The 22,131-nt window shown below is 47.7% G+C and overlaps 2 protein-coding genes and 1 long non-coding RNA gene across 3 annotated transcripts; 1 reads left to right on the plus strand and 2 right to left on the minus strand.

Moving 5' to 3' along the window:
- Nucleotides 1–755: 755 nt before the first annotated feature.
- On the minus strand, nt 756–2,178 carry LOC120708689. Its single transcript, XR_005689424.1, has 2 exons — nt 2,020–2,178; nt 756–1,071 (listed from the first exon to the last, which is right to left on the minus strand). It is a non-coding gene; the product is annotated as an uncharacterized LOC120708689 (long non-coding RNA).
- A 5,669-nt stretch (nt 2,179–7,847) lies between these two features.
- Nucleotides 7,848–11,793, plus strand: LOC120708690 (pentatricopeptide repeat-containing protein At3g09060-like). Its single transcript, XM_039994067.1, has 3 exons — nt 7,848–10,068; nt 10,157–10,300; nt 11,493–11,793. Exon 1 carries the CDS (start codon nt 7,939–7,941, stop codon nt 10,045–10,047), a length of 2,109 nt encoding a protein of 702 aa, XP_039850001.1. The 5' UTR covers nt 7,848–7,938; the 3' UTR covers nt 10,048–10,068; nt 10,157–10,300; nt 11,493–11,793.
- On the minus strand, nt 11,317–12,442 carry LOC120708691. Its single transcript, XM_039994068.1, has 2 exons — nt 11,990–12,442; nt 11,317–11,910 (listed from the first exon to the last, which is right to left on the minus strand). Exons 1-2 carry the CDS (start codon nt 12,317–12,319, stop codon nt 11,464–11,466), a joined length of 777 nt encoding a protein of 258 aa, XP_039850002.1. The 5' UTR covers nt 12,320–12,442; the 3' UTR covers nt 11,317–11,463.
- Between the last annotated feature and the right edge of the window lie 9,689 nt (nt 12,443–22,131).

Here is a 22,131-nt window from a genome sequence, read left to right on the forward strand (position 1 = left end):
GGTTTAGGAGTATGATTTGTTTGCTTAATTTGTAACTACTATCTCAGCAAAAAAAAATGGTTTTATCAGGTAACTTCTTGCCGCTAACGTGGACCACAACATGGAGTGTTCATGTCAGCCTCAAAGCTTGATTGGCCAAAAAAGAATTACGAAAGACGGAGATGAGAGTTTCATCTTACTTTATAATACTCCCTCTATTCTAAATTATTAGACGTTTTGATCTTTTTAAATACATCAATTTTATTATGCATCTAGACGTGACATATATGATATATCTAGAGATGCATAGTAAAAACTTTACACATGGAAAAGTCAAAACGACTAGTCTGATAAGCTGACTAGTTTCGACTAATTTAATAGTGCTCTGTGAGGGAGAATAAGCTGAAATAAGCTAAAAGCGGAGAAGCTGAACGCTGTTATTAATTAAGCTAGAATCAGCTAAAAGCGGAGAAGTTGAGCGCTGTTATTAATTTGGGACCGAGAGAGTAGCATCTATTCCCGTGTACCTTCGCTCTTTCTTCTAGTAATATCAACAATCTGAATCTGGTTATATCGCCGTCTCCCCTGTCACTAGCAATGCTGCTACATCATGCTCCGTTCTCACTTCTAACCAAACCGAGCGTCACCTACTCCAATGGTAGCTTAGCCTCCTTCATAGTTTCCACATCCATGAGAAAACATGAACCCAACCAATTCAACCTAAACCGTTTCTTAAAAAATTCAACCTAAACCTTAAATGTCGCAAGTGCCATCCGTTGCAATCGCCATTGCACAAGCGTAGCGATATTCTGTTTCTTAATTAGTTTGACAACAAAAAAGAACAACCTTAGGGTACAATTGTTTCTCTATGCAATCAGTGCAAAACTATGCAACGAAAAATGTCTCTACAACACCACAAACGGAAGAGTCTACGACAGCATCCACAAAACAAGCTACCGCAAAACACTACTGAGATTCCATTTGAAGATTGGCGCCTCCTGCAGACAAAGCCGCATACTATTTCCATGGACGCGGACTCCGACTTCGTTGGAAGCATTCATCAAACTTCAAATAGTTGTGCTTTCACGGAAGCTGCATTACGGACAGAATGAGCATGGTTTAATGGAGTTCCTGAAGTCCGTACATACTCAGCACTGTCATTGGGCATTGGCCCATTGTGCATTGGCCCATTGTGCAAATACTGTACAGAAAGACTTGACAACGACCTCGGAGAAGACAAAGCAAAAGGAGTACGGGCCATGAGATGTTCAGTCAGTTCTTCGTAAACATCTGAAACTCTAAATGCCCAACAACTCCCTGTCAAAGGATTAATGGCGAGCTGAAACTAACCGTCCAAAACGTCCCCAATAGGACGGCAAATAGCGGCGGAGACAGCAACAGCGCGCGGACGAGCGTGGCACGATCTGACGACACCACCCACCGCTGTTCTATCCTGCGACTAGGATCTGTTCATGAGGGGAATTGGCAGGAGCAGCAGTTCAATCAGATGCGGACGCCCCGCAAGATCTGATTGGTTAGACCTACTAGGCTACTAGTAGTAGTATCTAGGGCCCTGTCGAAAGAAGATGGTCAATTCCTAAACAAGATTCCTGGGATGTCAGCGCAGATTCGCCAGACTAACCAGTGTGGGGGAATCCCACCGGACCTTGAAAAAGCACGGTCAACCGCCGCCGCCGCTGCCGAGCGGACTCCATGTCCAAGGGCCCTCGAATCGAGCTCGGGCACCAACCAAAGCTCAAATCTCTGGAACTGCTGCTATAATCTAATCCTAACAGATTCAGATCTGCCAGCGGATTAAGCTGCTAACTGCAAAGGCTAATCATGATTAGCGCTCACGCGATTCTGGTGCACCGGATGCAAACTTCAGAAGAACTATAAATCGATAGTTAGAGTTTCACGCGACAGCTTCAGCAATTCCGCCATGGATGCGGCACAGAGCAGTCAGACCAGAAGAGAACGTGGTAGGAGGGAGCGTGGGGGAGGACGACGGGGGGAGAGGGGAGGAGGAAAAGCACTCACGGGCGGTGGTGGCACCCCATCGGAGTGGTCGCGCGAATCGGACGAGGCGGCCGCGCCCAACATGGGCGCGCGCGACACGGCTGAGGCAGAGGCACCGACCGACGACGCGCACGACCCCCTGTGTGCTATGGTGGTGTGTGCCTGCCGTCGTGTCTGTGGGCAGCGAGACTATGCGAAGGGATTCTCTAAATAAACCTCTATCTTATATAAATTTAATTTAAAGAATAAAATAAAAATACTACGCTTCAGCAGAACCTCTACTGAAACTATATATGAGATTTGAATTCTCTTTGAACTAAGTACCATCCGTATGCTCGGCTATGCTAACCGTGGGCTGAGACATTAGAGAATTGCCGGTTGAGGATTGAAAGCAAGTATGAGTAAACTATATACATAGAAAATGCAAAATAACATTTAGAACGAAAGAAACTAGGTCAGCCGATAATAAACAACTAGGACAACAGCGCACTCCGCCGCGCCCAGTTCGAATTGACCATTGCTGGCAGATCTCCTATTAATTCAGAGTAGAGTCACCATCCGATACTAAAAGGCAGGTTTCTTTTCTATTCCAGGTGGTGTCCCCATCTAAGGGCAGCTTTTGGTCCCAGTGAAAACCACCCCCCAGGACTAAAATATTTTCTTGGCTTGTTGAGTTCTTCAAAGTCTCTTTTTTGTGTCCTCGAGGGCACTCACCGTGCCTTATCCTCTCTTGCCTCTCCCGTCAACTCCTCTCTCTCTCTGGCCGGGAGCAGGAGCAGCGCTTGGGGAGCGTCATGGGCGAAAGGAAGCCGGGGACGCCGTCGCGGGCGGAGTGGGCCGAGCGGCACCGTCGGCCGCCGCGCATCCAAGCTAGGACGCGTGGGGCGAAGTGGCGGCGTGGCCGGGCCCCGACAGGCGGTGGCGCTGCTAGGCCAGGGTAGGAGCAGGAGCCCTCGTCCTCCCCGCCTGCGGCCCTCGTCCTCCCCGCCAGCAGCCCTCCCCGGTGGCCGAGCTCCCCGCGCCCTCCCTCTCCTCGATGGCCACGCTGGGAGCTCCGAGCTCGGCGGCGGGCCTCCCTCCCCGGCCATGGCGACGGCGAGCTCCCTCCGCGGCCATGGCGGGTCCACGCCGGCGCCCCCTCCCTCCTCTTCCTCGCGGCCATGGCGGGCTGCCAGATCCGCCTGTGAGGCCCGCGCGGGGCCTGCGACGGCGGTGGCGGCGGCGGTCGAGGCCCGCGCAGGCCATAGAGGCGGACGGCCGTCCTCCCCGGCAGCCCTCCCGCGCCGGCCTTCCTCCTCCGCGGCGGCGACATGGCGGGAGGGGAGGGTGGCGGATTGGCTGGTCTCTTGCTTTGCTTCTGGGAGACGGCGGATACGAACCGGATCGGAATGCGGCGAGGTTGTCAAGTTTTTTAATTGCGCTCGCGCGTGGCGGCGAGACAGGCGGCGCGCAGCGGCTCCCGGCGGCAAGACTGAGACGGAGGCGAGGCGTTGCGGCAGGCCCCAGTGGGCCCGAAGCGGCGCGTCCGCAGGAGTTCGCTGCAGCAAATCCACGGACCGCGTCTGGTGTCCCCCCACACGGAACGGGACACGCATCGCTCCACGAGCAGCAGAGTGCTCTCAGGGCTCCCTCTCCACGCTGTATAGAGTATAGAGTACTACTACATAACATTTGGGACCAAGGGCGTGTTTAGTTCGTGAAATTTTTTGGATTTGACTATTGTAGCACTTTTGTTTTTATTTAGTAATTAATGTCCAATCATGAACTAATTAGGCTCAAAAGATTCTTCTCATCATTTCCAGCTAAACTGTACAATTATTTATTTTTTAAACTACATTTAATGTTCCATGTATGTATCCAAAATTTCGATGTGACGGGGAATCTTAAAAATTTTTGAGAACTAAACAGGGCCCAAGTCATGCCTCTACGGCTCCAGATCTGCGGCACAGCCATGAATAGCAGTTAGACTAGGCCAAGGCTGGTCTAGTAGTCTACCGTCTAGGCCAGGCCCAATTTGTTGGGCTGGCCAGCCCGGGAAAGGGGAGGCTTTTTTATTTTTATATTTTTTTAAAATGTTTTTTACTAAAATATATTTTTGGTTTCATATTTTATAGTTTTGTACCCCTACCGCCCGGCAGAGGGGCGGCATGGACCTACATATAAATAAATAAATACAAATTATTTTTGCGCGGAGGCCCCTGGTGGGAGCCTGCTGCCCCCCTGCCGGGCGGCAGCCACCTGCCGCCCGGTGGAGGGGCGGCAGGCAGCCTGCCTCCCGGATTCCCCCCTCCAAATATAAAAGCTGAGCCCCTTCCCTCGTATTCTCATTTCCTGCCCACGAGATCCAGAGAGGGAAGAGGGAGAGAGGAGGAGTGAGGGAGGTAATTCCTCCATGTGTCCAAGCATTTGGGGCTGACCAATTTGATACAATGAATGAAATTTAAATTGAACGTTAAACGAGATACCACATAAGATATTATATTGAAGGTTTCATTCATTACAACCAAATTCTATAGAAATACGCACTGTCAACTAATTAAACAAGACATTTAGGCATACTACATACACAATATACTTAGTTTTGTACAAACATATACATTGGAAGGTGTGTCGTGCACAACTACATGCGGCGAATTCTTGTAGGTGGAGCCGACCCATCCGTTGGATTCCCGGAAGGTCCAGCCTCGGCAGCAGCAGTGGGTACTAAAAGCTGTGGGCACTTCTTGTAAGTGTGATCGTCCACTCCACACAAGTTGTAACGTTTTTTCTTCATTCCAGCCTCGGATTCGTCCATTCCGTTCCGGATACGACGTGTCTGCCGGCGGCCTATGCCCCTCTTCGTAGCTAGATCAGGGATGAGCATTGGATGGGGATTTTTTTGAGTGAATGGGCCTAGAATACCAATGCCGTATATCTCATGACACCAAGTTTGTGTTTCGGCTTCTTTTGTGAAATATTTTGAAACATATGACGCAGCATCTAACCCAGATACAGAACAAGCCGCGATGACATGGGAGCATGGTAAGTTATGCACCTTTGGCTTCTGGCATCAGCAGAACACCCTCCCGTCAATGGTTATCAAGACTTCTTGAATTATCCTTTGTCTGCAGACACCCTGTTCGGTCCTGTCCCTGCATGATACCTCAAATCTTTGCTCCTTTGTACCCATCGATATGACTGAGTGAAATCGAGCTTTTTCAATTTTTTCCTCCATGTACTCATTGACCCTTCTCCAAAAACGCACTCCTGGATCATGAAGTAAGGAAGCGGCTAATGCGTACCACTCCCTAAAATACCTTATACATACATACATTATAAACTCAACAATGCCAATAAGAAAAAATCCACGAACACGACGCATTACCATATTGTAACACTCAGCATGGTTGGTCGTCTCAATTACACCTGGGCATGGGCTGCCCGACCCGACGGACCCGACCCAACCCGCCCGAAAATAGCCCGACCCGACCCGACCCGAAGAGTTTGATGGGCGGGCTCGGGTCAAAATTTTTGACCCGGTATGACTGACGGGCTGGGCACGGGCTAAAAATTTTGACCCGAAAAACCCGAAGGAACCCGACATTTTACATAGGCCCGGCCCGACCCGACCCGACCCGACTGGCTGTCGGGTCGGGTGCGGGCTCAATTTTACGGCCCGGCCACCGGGTCGAGTCGGGCACGGGCCGCTAGAAAAAACACCGGGCTTTTTTTGGCCCGACCCGAACCCAACCCGGCCCGGAGGATGCCCAGGTCTAGTCTCAATTCCGTAACGCCTCCCATCTGTGTCATACAGAAGTGACCACTTCTCTTTAGGCGCACCATCAATCCATTGTGAAAATGGCTTAGCATGTCCAACTACTGAATCTGTAGAACGTCTCCTGCTGGATGATGAGGTCTGTCTCTTAAGCAATACGGCGCTCATATCATCAATTATACCCCACAAAGCATCGAACTTCCTCTGCTGATTCTGAGCGCACAATCGCTTGAACAAATTCATCAGATCCTTGTTCTTGAACCGCTCATAAAAATTAGCAGTCATATGCCTCACACACCACCTACTGACAGCATCTGGCCATATAGGAGGTAAAAATGGACTACCTTCTTGTAGCTGCCTTCTAGCTGCAAGGAGACCTGCATGTCTATCACTGATAAGGCAAACATTAGGCCTTCCAATAACAACGTGATTCTTCAGACATTCAAGAAACCAGTACCAGTTTTCTGTATTCTCATTCTCAACAAAGGCAAAGGCGATGTGAACTATCTGCTTGTTGCAATCAATTCTGATTGCCGTCAATATTGTTCCCTTATATTTTCCTATCAGGAAAGTGCCGTCAATACACAGAACAGGAATGCAGTAAATGAATGCCCTCACACATGCTCCAATGCAGAAGAAAGATCGCAGCAGAATGCTTGACCTCCCTGACAAGCTCGGTATACTGTATGTATGAAAAGCACTTCCAGGATTTATGTGCATAATTGCTTCAAGCATACGAGGTAGGTTGTCATATGATGCTTCATAAGTGCCAAACCTCATCTCAAATACTTTTTGTTTAGCCCGCCAATCCTTTGCATAGCTGATCACGTACTGGAAATTCTGTTCAATGTCCCTAATTATCAATGCAGGCTCGTAATCCATTTTGTCAAGAATCACCCCATACATCTTCTTAGCCACGAAAGTTGATGTGATATTACGATGATGTCCCACAACACCTGTCAATCTACAAGTATGTGGTGTAATAATTGAACATTCCCAGTGTGTCTTGAACTTTCCCTTGTAGGCATGCACTCGCCATATACAGTCTCTATCTGCACACGTCACCTCGTATTCTTTGCTGCTAGACTTCAGTACTCTAAATTCCTTCCTCAGAGATACAGCCCAGAGCTTCACAGCATCCTTCACATCTTTAATGGTACGATACTTTGCCCCTTGTACAACCTCATTCACTCTGTATTCAAACTCCGAACTCCTAATATCTTGTACCACTGGATTCCCAAAACCCTCTTCACGCCATTCACCTAGCACTGGGAAGCGCTCATCGTCCGATGAGTCCCCACATTGCTCCATTATTCGCACATCCTGGTCTTCTTTCTCCATGTCCTCCACAATTCCAGGTATCTGCTCACCTTCATCTGCTAAACCTTGTGGTTCTGGTTCTATAGAAGTCACCGTAATGAACTTGAAACACCACCTTGCTCGACATATCTGGCCATCCAAAGACTTTATTTTAATTAATCCAATATCTAGAAACATGGTTTGGCTTCAATTATAACCACTAATCCGAACCCTAAGTGCTTGCAATAATAAAAAATACTAATCATAGAATTAAATATACAAAAAAAATTCAATGAGAAAGTTGAGAAATATTGGTTACCTGTGTTTCGGATCCAAAATCCGGCAGGGTTTCGCCGGTGGAATTACCTCCCTCACCCCTCCTCTCTCCCTCTCCCCTCTCTGGATCTCATGGGCAGAAAATGAGGGTGCGAGAGAAGGGGCTTAGCTTTTATATCGGGGGGAGCTTGCCGCCCCCCGGCCAGGAGGCAGGCTGCCTGCCGCCCCTCCACCGGGCGGCAGGCTCCCACTAGAGGCCTCCGCGCAAAAATAATTTATATTTGTTTACATATAGGTCCTTGCCGCCCCCCTGCCGGACGGCAAGCCCCCCGCCGCCGCCCAGTAGGGGTACAAAACTGTAAAATGTGAAACCGAAAATATATTTATGTAAAAAACGTTTTTAAAAAATATAAAAATAAAAAAGCCTCGGGAAAGCGTGCTCGGCGGGCTTATTTTCTTGGGCCTCAATACATGCGGCTACCGCCAAAAAACCAAAAAGCCCTAGTCCCCGACAGCTCGACTGCCCACAGTCCCACGCCATCCCAAGTAAATACGGCCGCGCCCCCGCCGGCGCGGACGCCGCCGCACGCGGCGAGGGCCGTCACGTCGCGATGCCGCCGGCGCAGTCCGATCCCGAGCCGCCGCCCATCCACCGCCTGCTGGAGCTGATCAAATCCGAGCCTGACCCTGCCACCGCACTCTCCCACCTCGAGCTCCTCGTCTCCACCCGCCCGGCCTTCCCCACGCCGCAGCCGCTCATCTTCCACCTCCTCCGCCGCCTCGCCACCGCCGCCCCGTCGCACCTCCCGCGGCTGTTGGGCCTCCTACCGCGCATGCGCCACCGCCCGCGCTTCTCCGAGTCCGCGGCCCTCGTCGCCCTCTCCGCCTTCTCCCGCGCCCTCATGCCCGACGCCGCGCTAGCCGCGTTCCGCGATCTCCCCTCCCTCCTCGGCTGCAACCCCGGCATCCGCTCCCACAACACCCTCCTTGACGCGTTTGTGCGCGCCCGCCGGTTCTCCGATGCGGACGCGTTCTTTGCGTCCCTCTCCCACGGTGCCTTCGGCCGCCGCCTTGCCCCCAACCTCCAGACTTACAACATCATTCTACGCTCTCTCTGTGCTCGCGGGGACGTTGATCGCGCAGTGTCGCTATTCGGTACCTTGCGTCGCCGTGGGATGGCGCCCGACCGAGTAACCTACTCCACCCTGATGTCGGGGCTTGCGAAGTATGACCAATTGGACAACGCGCTCGACCTGCTCGACGAAATGCTGAACTGTGGGGTGCAGGCTGATGCCGTCTGTTACAATGCATTGCTAAGTGGTTGTTTCAAGAATGGCAAGTTCGAGAACGCAATGAGGGTCTGGGAGCAACTGGTGAGGGATCCAGGTGCAAGCCCCAACCATGCCACTTACAAAGTGATGCTTGATGGCCTGTGTAAGCTTGGGAGGTTTAAGGAGGCAGGGGAGGTATGGAGTAGAATGGTGGCTAATAATCACCAACCGGATACGGTTACTCATGGGATCTTGATTCACGGGTTGTGTCGATCTGGGGATGTGGATGGTGCAACCCGGGTCTACTCGGAGATGGTCAAGGCTGGGCTTGTCCTTGACGTTGCAGTGTATAATTCGCTCATTAAGGGGTTCTGTGAAGCGGGGAAAACAAGTGAAGCTTGGAAATTCTGGGATTCCACAGGGTTTTCTGGCATTCGTGATACAACAACTTATAATATAATGATGAAGGGATTGTTCGACAGTGGCTTGGTTAATGAAGCTACAGAGTTGTTGGCGCAATTGGAGAATGATGCTTCATGCTCCCCTGACAAGGTGACTTTTGGTACACTGATCCATGGGCTATGTGAGAATGGCTTTGCTAACAAGGCATTTAAACTTTTGGAGGATGCACGAACCAGTGGGAAAGAATTGGATGTGTTCTCATACTCATCAATGATAAATAGATTCTGCAAGGATGGTAGAACAGATGATGCAAATAAGGTGTATGAGAATATGGTGAAGGATGGTTGCAAACCAAATTCTCATGTTTACAATGCACTTATAAATGGTTTCTGTCGGGCATGCAAGATTAGTGATGCTGTTAAAATCTACACTGAAATGGCAGGCAATGGTTGTTCTCCAACGATTGTCACATACAACACTCTTATAGATGGTTTGTGTAAGGCTGAAAAGTATCAAGAAGCTTCAAGCTTGACTAAGGAAATGGTACAGAGAGGTTTTACACCAGACATCAAAACGTATGGCTCTTTGATCCGTGGTCTTTGTCGAGATAAGAAGGTTGATTCTGCGCTTAGTATTTGGAATGAAATTCTTGATGTGGGTCTTAAGGTAGATGTAATAATGCACAACATCTTAATTCATGGTCTTTGTTCTGCTGGGAAAGTAGATGAAGCTTTTCGTCTTTATCTGGAGATGAAAGAAAAGAACTGTTCCCCCAATCTAGTGACCTATAACACATTAATGGATGGATTTTATGAGGCAGGTTCAATTGATTATGCAGCATCACTTTGGACCACCATCTTGGATACTGGGTTGAAACCAGATATTGTTACATATAATACAAGGATTAAGGGTCTATGTTCTTGTAATAGGACACCTGAGGGTGTCCTGTTATTGGATGAGGTGCTTGCAAGAGGTATTTTACCAACTGTCATTACCTGGAACATATTAGTAAGAGCTGTAATAAAATATGGCCCTATTCAGATATGACCCCCTTGGAAATTCCTCATGGTATCCATTTTCCTTCCTTTCTTCTGTTTGATAGATTTTTCAGTTGCATTACACCATTTGATGTAATTTTTGCTGTTTCCCTTTTCAGTTCCTCTCAGTTGACCTTGAAAGTTTACTCAAGGTTCTTGTGATGAAAGAGTGATGATGAGCTCAGAACCCATAGCAACAAGCCGACAGTGGCTTCAATGTCCATATCCCCACAATAGTATGCCCTACACTTCCGTGATCAGCGGTATGCTTTCTAGACTAAAGTCTAAATGACACTTTTAACCCCATATTTCACCAACCAAAGAAAAGAAGACAAAGGACTGAGATGTAGCCAAATTCTATTTCTTGATATTAGGGTACACGTTATGATTCCTTCAAATTAGATTGTCCTTCAGGAACATTCACTTCATGTTTTGTTGCCTTTCCCTTTTATCAATCTAGTCAAACTAATCATGGATTAGTGCATTCATACTGAAAATTTCTGACGGTTCTTACCTTTCCCACTTTTTTAAAAACTCTTTTGATACTCCCTCCATTCTGTTTTGATAGCTATATTTCACCTTGACATAATGACTAAGGAAAATAACCTTATCATAAATAAATGCAACAGAGACTTTTTTGTTGGTCCTCCAATGTTTTAACTGGGAACTCCTCGTTACTAGTGCTATTTATTGCCACAACCCATGCCAATAGCAAATATAGCTATCATTTATGAACATTTGAGTTTTTGAAATATAGCTATCAAAAGAGAATGGAGGGAGTATTGTTTAGCGAGTTGTGAGCTTATGCTTACTAAAATAGTTGAAACTGTATGATTAGTTAACCTTGCAAACATTCACGACACAAGTCGTGAATATTGTGGATATTATTTGCTACTTGCACACATGATTCTGTTACCAGAGGCATGTTTGTTTGTTTTTCTTCAAAAATATTCACTTTGATTGAAATTAGATAGACATTTCTTTAGCGCATCGAGAATTTAACACTTTTCACCATGTTTTGGCTATTGAAACATTGCCAAGATATATCTCTGATGCAAGAGTGAAGACAGCTTGAGCTTATCAGATCTCTGGTTTGAGAAACCTGTGGTTTATTGGCCAAGCTACATGTTGTTAAACATTTTTTATATAAAAACCATATCAACATTTCTTTCACGCATCAAAGAAGGTAACGCTGTTACCATGTTTTCGCTGTTGAAACATTGCTGAAACATATCTCTGATGCAAGATTGAATACAGCTTGAGTTTATCAGATCTCAGGTTTGAGAAACCTGTGGTTTATTGGCCAAGCTACATGTTAATCAATTTCTTGGAGTATAAAAAGTGTATCCATTCATGCTAACTTTATACAGTTTACATTTACATTACTTATGCAAGATTACACCCTACTGTTATGTCTGAAACTCTTTCATTCTTCTCTTTTTTCTGTCTTCTCAGCTTTCGGTGGTGAGATATCCTGCTCGTAGATGACCTGAGCAACCAGACCAATGAAAATCAGACCCAGAGCAGCAACTTTCCTCCACTCCACCTCGGGTGTAGCAAAGATGGCGTTCGCAATTGTAAGCCCAAGTATTGCCATCAGGCCAAGGTAAATATTCATCCGAGTTTTTGACCCTGCACTCTCTTTGGCAATTTCTTTGACCTTCTGTGCTTCCACCTTTGCTTTCAGCTTGATTTCCTTCTTGTTCCGAGGCTTGACCTTCCCAAGACTTTTGAAGAACATTCCCTCGTTTTTCTCCTTCTCAATCCAATCTTCAAAGTCTTCTAACACCTTTTCGTTCATTTCTATCTCTTGCCTCTGTACCTCTGCCGTCTCCTCGAAGGCTTGCATCTTGCTGTCGAGCCTCTCCAGTATCTGTCTCATCATACACCGCAATTCTCTGTCAAACAGTGAATAAGCAGCTGTTCAACATTTCCTTGCAAGAGACGCTCACCTGGTCTCCGACGGCATCAAGCTCTTTCATAGCGTTCTGCCCAATCAGGTCGAACTCGGAGTCGGCATCCTTGGCGAACTTGGTCAGGTAAGCAGAGCGCTCATCCAAGAAGTCGGTGATGCGCACTTTCTGTGCCTGAAGCATAGCGATCTGCGCAAGAACCTCCTGCCGGCGTTTGTCGCCACCAAGCGGCGAAGAACTGCCGGATTCGGCATCTTCAGAGCTGCCTGCACAGATGAAAGATCTCTTCCTGCCTAGCAGAGCACGCTGGAACGGGGAGGATCTGTGCAGCGAGGGAAGGGATGTCTGAATGGTATGAAGAGTAAGCATCTCTTCGTAATTCCGCAGACCCTTTGCTGTTGCTGGTGTTGATTTGGCAAAATGTCTTGCGTGGGTTGGTTTCTTCTGCCTACCTCTCGTCGCCGAAGCCCGGGAACCATATCCTTTCCTTGTTGCGTAACAGGACCAAATTGCCCTTGCGTGCTGGGTTCCCTCAGGTCCATGCGTTGTCACTTTCTGCAGGACGTGGACCCCCTCTGTTGTCCAGTTTTTTTCTTTTTTGAGATTACCCTCTGTTGTCCAGTAATCCAGTTGAAGCGGCAGAAAATATCGAGCCCCACGAGAGGAGCCATGAAGTCAGGAATCGGGCCGAAATAGGTGCAGTCGGGCATCATGGGCCCAATCAAGTCCTTAGTGATAGCTGGGCCGCAATGAATGACCACGTACAAGTGGACCGCTAGCACCATCATCATGTTGACTAGAAAGCAATGCGCGGCATTGCCGCGCAAGGACGTTATTGGCCTAGTTTTGAGTATATTTGAGACTAAAACTTTAATTCTGATAATGAAAAGATTATCGCCATACATGGAGAAGTCATTGTCAGAAGTAGATATACAAGTGACTATAAATTGTCTGACTATGCGAGCCGGAAGAAACAGGTTACAGCCTTCCAAGTCCGATTGAGGCAATCTCCTCAATGCTATATTCAGCTTTAGTTGGCTAATTCAAGAGATGAGAATAGTTTCTATATATAGTACAATAGTGGTGGCATTCAGTGAATATAATAAAAAATCGGTTAGTTCTAACCAACATTGTCAGGTTAGACTTATATCAGATGACATTGATTAGTCAGCAGTAACTTCTCGCAAAATAAATCTGAAATTACTGGCGTTGACAGTAATATGGAGCATCACAATACCTTTTTGCATATGTCCATTATATGGTTCAAACATCTATATCCTACTATCAAGCAACATTTTACATGAAACTGTTTGCTTTCGTTGATGGGAGGAACTCTGCAGATCCACGATAAGTTTCACATCGAAACAGACTGTATGCTTACTGAAATGGTAATATTCCAAACCGACATGTGATAGGATTACTGGATACATGTATACTGTGTGCATTAAATTTTACCTCGCTCAAGGCAAGGCATATTTCAATATGGCACCTATTTTCAGGATTAATGCATTTCAAAATTTTCTACTAATTATCATACACAACAAAATGTGTAAGATCAATTGAGAGAAGTAATAGTTTGCATGTAAAACTTTTCAATTTAAATTTGTACATGATGATCAGTTGTACTTACTATGATCGATTGGACATACTATTTCAACAGAATTTACGTGCCAGATGAATGTCCCTGAAATCAATAGTTAAGAACCATAACAAGCTTCAGTCATGGGTGGCTTTGAATTATATTCAGAAAAAGATTGTAGAATATTCTCCGAGAGCAGCTGAATATGATTTAGGCACCGAAGCTACCTTTAGGTTATTGCAGCAAGGAACTAAAGGGAGGTTGCTACTAACTTTGTCATATTCTTGCAAAATAAATTAAGCATTATATTCAGAAAAGAATGTACGAGTATTTCTCTGAGAGCAGCTGAATATGATTTAGGCACTGAAGCTACCTTCAGGTTATTGCAGGAAGGAACCAAAGGGAGGTTGCTACTTGCTAGTGGCTGCCCTAACTAACTTCTAGCAACACAGCAAAATATTCTTTCAAAGAATGTATGATTAGGCTCATCTGACCACGACTTCCCATTGTGGATTGAATGAGGGATAGAGAGGGGTATTGAACAAGGAGGCAGCAGGCTGCTCAAACAGAAGTGGAATTTTGTCGAGCACCTTATGTGCGGCTCTTGAGCATACATAGCGTCTTGCAGCAGCTCCTTCTGTTGCTGAAGCGCAATGCGCATGTTTGACACAGGCAGTCAGGCACCATGCCGGTGCTGTTCCTTGAGGTCGCCGCTGCAAGGGAGGAGCCCGGCGCGGCCCTGGCTGCGGCCACACTTTCTAGCCGCGGCGTCACGACCTCATGGCGTCCCCTGGCGCGTGACACAGTCTTAGCCACCAGAGCGCGCCGTGCCTGCGGCCACCGTGCTGGACCTGGAGTTCCGCATATTGCGACGCGCGCACCGTCATGCGTTGCACCATCAGCCGCCATGCGTGTCTGAGCAGTGAGCACAGCCACCGTTGCGCAGTGCGCACGCCGAGGCGCTGCCTCCTCCAGCACCGACGCGAGCCAGCGAAGCCCTGAGACCTTGGGACGAGATGGCCCTCCCACGGCGGACCCTCACGCGATGACGGGTCGCGTCCGCGATGAAGGCGAAGGTGGAGGCGCCGCCCGCGCGGAGCCTGACGATTGACGAAGTGATGATCCTGCCCGACTCCTCTGGAAGGGTTGTTGATGGCATCCGACGCATGATGTGTGCTGATGGCCGTTGGATCGGCTGATCCGACGCATGGTGTCTTGCAAGTGACGTAGACCAATCGGTTGCTCGTGGAATGACACCGAAATTGTGTCGAGATTCTCTCAAAAAAGAAAAAAAAAGAAAAAAAGAGCACCATCATGTTGATGAGTTGATCATTGAAGGAGCAAACTCGTACCATCTCATTTTTTTGGTTGTTAGGCGGAACAGGCATGGTTTCGATGTCACCTCTCACCCGCTAATTCTAGAATAGCATGAAATGCTTCGTGCCTCTTTCTACCATCAAAGCCGGGGTTTTTTCCACACCAATTAAAACCCGAGGGATGAATTATTGTTGGCGTTTTTGACTCGTGTATGTGAAGTGGAAACGAGATCTGTCCTAGCGCCACTGGTTAGCGCTTCCTTTTTATTCGTCTGCCGGGGGCTCGCTTATTCAACGCAATGATCTGCAGCCACATGATTGCGCGACTAAACGATCCTGACCTAGCGTAATTCTGCAAAAAAAAAAAACAAATGCAACCTCTGAAGCGCAAATGATGCTCTGTGTCTGCGCACTGGTGCTGAACAGCCCACATGATGCGATGCGAATCGAATCCTTTTCCCTTGAGCAAATCCTCAGGGATCCCACGTCGCATCGGCGTTCTAGGTGCTGAATCCTCGTGGCCCCGCCCGACACATGCGCCCCGCGTCCTCGAGACACCGGGAAGCGGCCTGCACGGTGTCCTGCTACTGCCATGCCCATTCCCTTCTCCGCTGTCAGGACCCCAGGGCTCGGGAGGAGTAACGCCGCAAGCAGGGGAACGTGCAGCTGCCGAGGGCTCCGGAGGCGGAGGCGGAGGCGGAGGCGGCTCGAGCTTATCGGTTCCGGGGGAATCAATGCCTCCGGTAATCCGACGGCGCGGTTAAATACTGCCAATTGGGCCGCTCGACGCGTCGCTGTCGGCGCCACCGGAGCACGGGCTGCGTGCGGACGCACAGCTCTCCACTCTAGCCTCCTGCCCGGCAACGGCAACGGCAACGGCAACCCAGCATCATCTTTCTTCCCTGCAGGTGAACGCAACTGCCGTCGGCTGGATTCATCGCTAATCATCGCAGTGGGGTGGGTTCTTCCTGAACCCCCAAGCACCGTCGCTGCGGTCGACTTGGCACGCACACGCAGCGCGAGATACGATTTGAGTAGAGAAGAAACGGCTACGCCAATCGGCCGTGCCGTGTTATCACCCCCCCCCCCCCCACCGCAATGGTTCTAGAACGTCAACAATGGCCGGAAACACGAAGAGAGAAAGGGGAGCTGGCGATCCGCCGACAGGGACAGCCGGGGGGCGTACAGCTCGCGCGTACGATTCCAGCAACAGAAAACGCTCGGGTAAACACGTAGGCCAGTACGGCGTACGTGCAGGGCCTAGCTGTCCTTTTACGGTGCAAAGACTTCGCGTCTCGTAGGACTTATATATATAGTATAAATATGTATAAGTAAACAGATCGGTATCGCGTGAAGTCATAGTTGTCGGTAATTGCGTCCTTTGTGTATTGTGTTTGTTTTCTTGCCCAACCGAATGAAGAAAGACATGTATTTATTTTGAAAATAAGAAAGAGGTGTCATGATATGATGGGAGGCGAACAGGAGCTTGGAAAATGATGGCGACCTAGTGTAAAGTCAGACGGTCTGGAAAGCATTTCGCAGCGGTACATGGAATTTTCTTTAAGCGTAGTGATTCGCTTAGGATACGGAAAATTTGAATGCTGCATGAAAATAGCATGAAAAATAAGATATTTTCCACTTTCTGTAGAAACTAGAGAACTTTTTTTTGAAGGCGTACATTAATAAGAAGAAGAGAGTTGACCCTGTTTATAGGTAAACCGGGCCCAAAAACCGCACAATCGAAACACAAATCAACCACTACAACACCTACAACTAGCAACACCGGCCGGTTGAATTGGGACATCAACCGGGCCTCGCTCAACTTTGGCTGGTCGGATTGGGACATCGACATGAGCCACAAAGAAAAAGACTCCACCTGGCCGGATTGGGACATCGACCCAAGCTACCACAACCTACGCTCCACCCGGTCAGATTGGGACATCGACATGAGCCACCACCACCTACACTCCGCCCGGTTGGATTGGGACATCGACACGAGTCACCAAAACCCTAAAGAAGTGAAAAAAGAAGGAAAAAGAGAAAGAAAGCCCTTTCGGAAGCTGCCAACGCCGAGGAACCTCCATGCCGGAAAAGCCTGACATCGCCTTCAAGAAGGTCAAGCCGCCGAAGACATCGTCGATGCCAACCCAAGAAGGGTTGGCTTTCACCCGCCACATCCGACATGGAAAACCGATGCCCATAATAATGGCCGCAGACGAGAGCCAGGTCCGAGCCAACGATGCATGACATCGCTTTCAGGAAGAAAATGACGCCATCGATCAATCGATGCCATCCTAAGGAGGGATGAGTTTTCACCCGCATCGTCACCACGATGAAAAGACGGTCCGCGTCACCAACCCACCACCATGGTGTAGCTAGCGAGCCTCCACATGGCCGCAGCCAATGACGCCACCACGGCGACGCTAGCATACGCCCGAGCAAAACTGTTGTCGGCACACGCCATCACGACGCCGCCGACACACCGCAATGCAGGTAGACCAAACTCCGCCGAGATGCAGCCGCAAACCGGGCGCCGAGCACGGCCGTCGCTCACCCCCCGGCCGCCAAGGCCGCGGGCGCCGCCGTCCACACCCACGCCCAGCAACGCACCACTGCGGGAGCGCTACCGCCGCGCGCTAGCTGGACCAAGTGCCGCCGCGCCGGCACCGGAGCGCCACGTGCCCAGTCGCGCCAGGCCGCGAGCGCCGCCGCGGCCGGCACCGCAGCGCTTCCCTGCTTTTGAAATAGCCTTGATCCCACGTGTCGGCCAGCGTGAATGCTGACGAGGAGGCCCGTCCCTCGCACAAGACAGAAGAGGAGGCCCTCGGCACCAGCATCACCTTCCCTTCCCGTGGGCCGACCGGCGGCGATGGCAGGCTTGGTGAGCAGGGCGGATGGGGACCACCCGCCCGCCGAGGTGGTTGGTGCACCTGAGAGGTGACGCCGTCTAGTGGATTGGATTCTCGCCCATCGAGGTCCGATTCCACAAACCACTCGCTGCTCACTTCACTGCACAAGATATTTGCTCTGCTACATAATACCCCTATACGTACAAGCTTTAAGTTTTTTTATGTTGTGTGGATTATTTTTCTCTCATCAAGTGTTAGATATCTAGTCAATTTTCGGTATATTTTAATTCCAAATATTAATATTAATTTCATGATATAGATGAGTGATAATGTGTGTACAAGATATGTGCATGTATTCATGTTATTCTCACTAATAAGCATGAACAAAGAATTAAACCAGAGTAAGTTTAGTAAGTACCCCAAGGCGGGACCAGTGCCGGAGGCACCGGTAGCGCCGTTACCAGCTGGAATAGACATGCTATTCGACTGGTCTTGCTCGAAGTAGCCGAACTATGTCGATGCAGGAAGATGTTCGCAGTGCAGTCCCACGAACGGTTACGCCGGGAAGTAGACGAAGTAGTCGTTCGCACGAGCGGTTACGCCGGTAAGTAGACGAAGGAGTCGTTCAGGGAGCGAGCAGTCGCGTCAACCTAATTGCCCGCGTCCCGTGCAGGACCTTCAGCGAGCAGAGGTTCCGGAGGCCCTGCTCTCGCTAGCGGTGGGGAAGGCAGAAAGCAGCTGAGGGAGAAGGGAGAGGTCTCCTGAAGAGGAGTACCTGGATGAGTGCTTGAGATGAGTGAGGATGAGAGGAGAGGGTGCTGGTTTATATAGGCACGATATGCCTCAGGTTCAACGAACCTGGACATCATGAATGGCTTTGATGAGCGGCAGTTAATGTGCCCGGCCCGGCTCGGCGAGGCGAGCGAGCGCGCGCGCGCGTTTCACCGTCCTCCTCTTACCGGCTTCACAAGTGGTGTACACGAAGTCCACCTTTTAAGTCGGTTGAGATCCTCCTCAATTCCCGGTACGGAATTAAGTATTGATTCCCTAGCATTAATAGTGGGCTTTAAATTATTTTAATGCTTTAGAAGTAATGGGCCAAGCCCATTACTCCAACAATCCCCACCAAGAAATTCAAGCCACACTAGAAATACCCTTATTCCCTCATTGATATACCAGTATTCGACAGAGACTGTTAAGTTGAACTTCTATCTAAGACAAAGGCTACACTTATTCACAACTGTGCAATGGACTATGCCTTGAATTGCCAGTTTTGTGCAAACAAGTTTGACCAGAGCCCTACACTGGTACTAGGCTGCAAAAGAATCCCCGCGGTTTGGAGCTTATAAGTCATACTCCAGGCCCTTCATGAGTTTCTAGAGAATACCCAATTCTCATAGACCATGACCAGTGGTCAAACTCATATAGGTGTGTTCCTTTCAGATGTTCTGTAGGACAACATCTTTGTTTTAAGAAAACAACTCATTTGTTTAAAAGAAACCACCTGGCACACATTAAGGTATAGACCAACCTGCCATACAGATTAGAAGAGAAATGCACCTTATACACGGAATGAGCCCTTTTCACAAAGGTTCTCTTCTCACAGTTAGACTTTAGTTTGTTTCACCATCCTAATTCACGGGATCTCCGATCACATAGGACAGGTTTCCACTATAGAATGACTCACGTGGGTCTCAAGCCCAATTCCATAGATGCATTGTCTATCACATTTCGTGAAAGACCCTTTGTAAACTGATCTGCCAGATTTTTAGCCGTCTGAACATAGTCCAGGGCTATAACTCCGGAGTTTCTCAATTTTCTGACAGATTTCAACCGCCTTTTCACATGTCTAGATGACTTCATGTTATCCTTTAAACTATTCACCTTGACAATTACCGTTTGATTGTCACAGTTCATTAGGATTGCCGGTAACGATTTTTCAACTATCGGCAAGTCCATAAGGAGCTCACGAAGCCACTCAGCCTCAACAGTGGCGGTATCTAATGCTGTGAGTTCTGCTTCCATAGTTGACCTCGTTAAGATGGTCTGCTTGCAAGACTTCCAGGAAACAGCTCCACCACCAAGTGTAAACACATATCCACTTGTGGCCTTTATCTCATCAGCATCAGAAATCCAATTTGAATCACTATACCCTTCTAGTACCCTTGGGTACCCGGTGTAGTGAATTCCATAGTTCATTGTCCCCTTCAGATAGCGCATTACTCTTTCAAGAGCCTTCCAATGATCATCTCCCTGGTTAGAAACAAACCGGCTCAGTTTGCTTATAGCAAACGAGATGTCAGGTCTTGTAGCGCTCGCTAAATACATTAATGAACCAATGATCTGAGAATATCTCAGCTGATCTCGCATTATCCTTTTGTTCTTTCTAAGAATTAAACTGGCATCATATGGTGTTGAGACAGGTTTATAGTCGCTATAACCAAAGCGACTTAACACCTTCTCCACATAGTGAGACTGTGTAAGAATCACCCCACCATTGATCTCTTTTACCAGTTTTATATTAAGGATAACATCAGCTTCTCCCAGATCCTTCATCTCAAAATTTTGAGATAAAAACTCTTTGACTTCCTTAATCACATTAAGGCTAGTGCCAAAGATCAGTATGTCATCCACATACAAGCACAAAATCACTCCTTCAGCCCCACCATAGCGATAGTACACACATCTGTCAGCTTCGTTCACAACAAAGCCGGCAGAGGTCAAAGTTCTATCAAATTTTTTATGCCACTGCTTAGGCGCTTGCTTGAGACCATATAAAGATTTTAACAACTTACAAATCATTCCTTCTTGACCCTTTGATACAAACCCATCCGGCTGATCCATATAGATCTCCTCTTCTAACTCTCCATTGAGGAAAGCCGTCTTAACGTCCATCTGATGAACGAGAAGACCATAAGAGGCTGCCAGGGAAAGTAACACTCGAATTGTGGTCAATCGGGCAACTGGTGAATAAGTGTCAAAGAAATCTTCTCCTTCTTTTTGGGTATAACCCTTGGCCACAAGCCTAGCCTTGTACTTTTCAATAGTACCATCTGGCCTAAGCTTTTTCTTGAACACCCACTTGCATCCAACCGGTTTACATCCATAAGGACGTTCAACGACCTCCCAGGTTCCATTAGACATAATAGAATCCATCTCACTCCTTACTGCTTCCTTCCAATAGTCAGCATCAGGAGATGAATATGCCTCTTCAATGGTTCTGGGTGTATCATCTATGAGGTATACAATGAAATCATCACCAAAAGACTTTACAGTCCTTTGTCTCTTGCTCTTTCTCGGAGCATCATTGTTATCCTCCTCAGGATTTTCTACAAGTGTATGTTCATTGTGTTCTATCGGCTCAGCAGAGCCATCATCCTCGATAAACTCTTGCCTAGATGAACTTGTTTCATCTCTCATGGGAAAAATGTTTTCAAAAAATGTAGCATCTCTGGACTCCATTATAGTACCAACATGCATGTCAGGTACTCCAGATTTCACTATTAAAAATCTATATCCAACGCTGTGAATGGCATAACCTAGAAAGATACAATCCACAGTTTTAGGTCCAAGCTTACGTTTCTTGGTTATTGGCACACTCACTTTTGCCAAACAACCCCATGTACGTAAGTATGACAGTGTTGGCCTTTTCTTCTCCCATTCCTCGAATGGAGTTATCTCTTTATTCTTTGTAGGAACACGGTTTAGGACATGACATGCAGTCAATATAGCCTCACCCCACCATTCCTTGGAAAGTCCCGCTGTATCTAACATGGCGTTAACCAAATCCGTTAGAGTGCGGTTCTTTCTTTCGGCAACCCCATTTGACTGAGGTGAATAAGGAGGCGTCCTTTCATGAATAATATCATGTTCCTCGCAGAATAAAGTAAATAAATTTGAGAAATACTCGCCACCACGATCTGACCTAACTCTTTTGATCTTTCTCTCAAGTTGGTTTTCTACTTCAGCTTTATAGATTTTAAAGTAGTGTAAAGCTTCATCTTTTGACTTCAACAAATAGATGTAACAAAATCTAGTACTATCATCAATCAAAGTCATGAAATATTTTTTACCACCTTTTGTCAACACTCCATTCATTTCGCACAAATCGGAATGAATTAATTCTAAGGGTGCCAAGCTCCTTGCCTCCGCGGTCTTATGAGGCTTACGAGTTTGTTTTGATTCAACACATACATGACACTTAGAATTTTGACAAAAGTGAACTTTGGAATTAAGCTCAAATTAGCTAAGCGCATCATACAACCAAAATTAACGTGACAAAGCCTCGAATGCCAAACATTTGTTTCATCAACGTTAATAACATTGTATGCAATTTTATTACAAACATCTGACAAAGAAAGACGGAACAAGCCTCCGCTTTCATAACCTTTTCCAACAAAAGTACCAAACTTAGACAAGATACATTTATTGGACTCA

Source organism: Panicum virgatum, chromosome 5K (assembly GCF_016808335.1).
Source record: "Panicum virgatum strain AP13 chromosome 5K, P.virgatum_v5, whole genome shotgun sequence".
NCBI classification, from domain to species: domain Eukaryota; kingdom Viridiplantae; phylum Streptophyta; class Magnoliopsida; order Poales; family Poaceae; genus Panicum; species Panicum virgatum.

What these genes read in the sequence shown, in the direction of transcription:
- LOC120708690 (XM_039994067.1), top strand. Translation starts at nt 7,939, where the DNA reads ATGCCGCCGGCGCAGTCCGATCCCGAGCCGCCGCCCATCCACCGCCTG.
- LOC120708691 (XM_039994068.1), bottom strand. Translation starts at nt 12,319, where the DNA reads ATGCTTACTCTTCATACCATTCAGACATCCCTTCCCTCGCTGCACAGA. An exon ending in TTGATGCCGTCGGAGACCAG is followed by an intron (nt 11,911 to 11,989) that starts GTGAGCGTCTCT and finishes ATGATGAGACAG; the next exon opens with ATACTGGAGAGGCTCGACAG.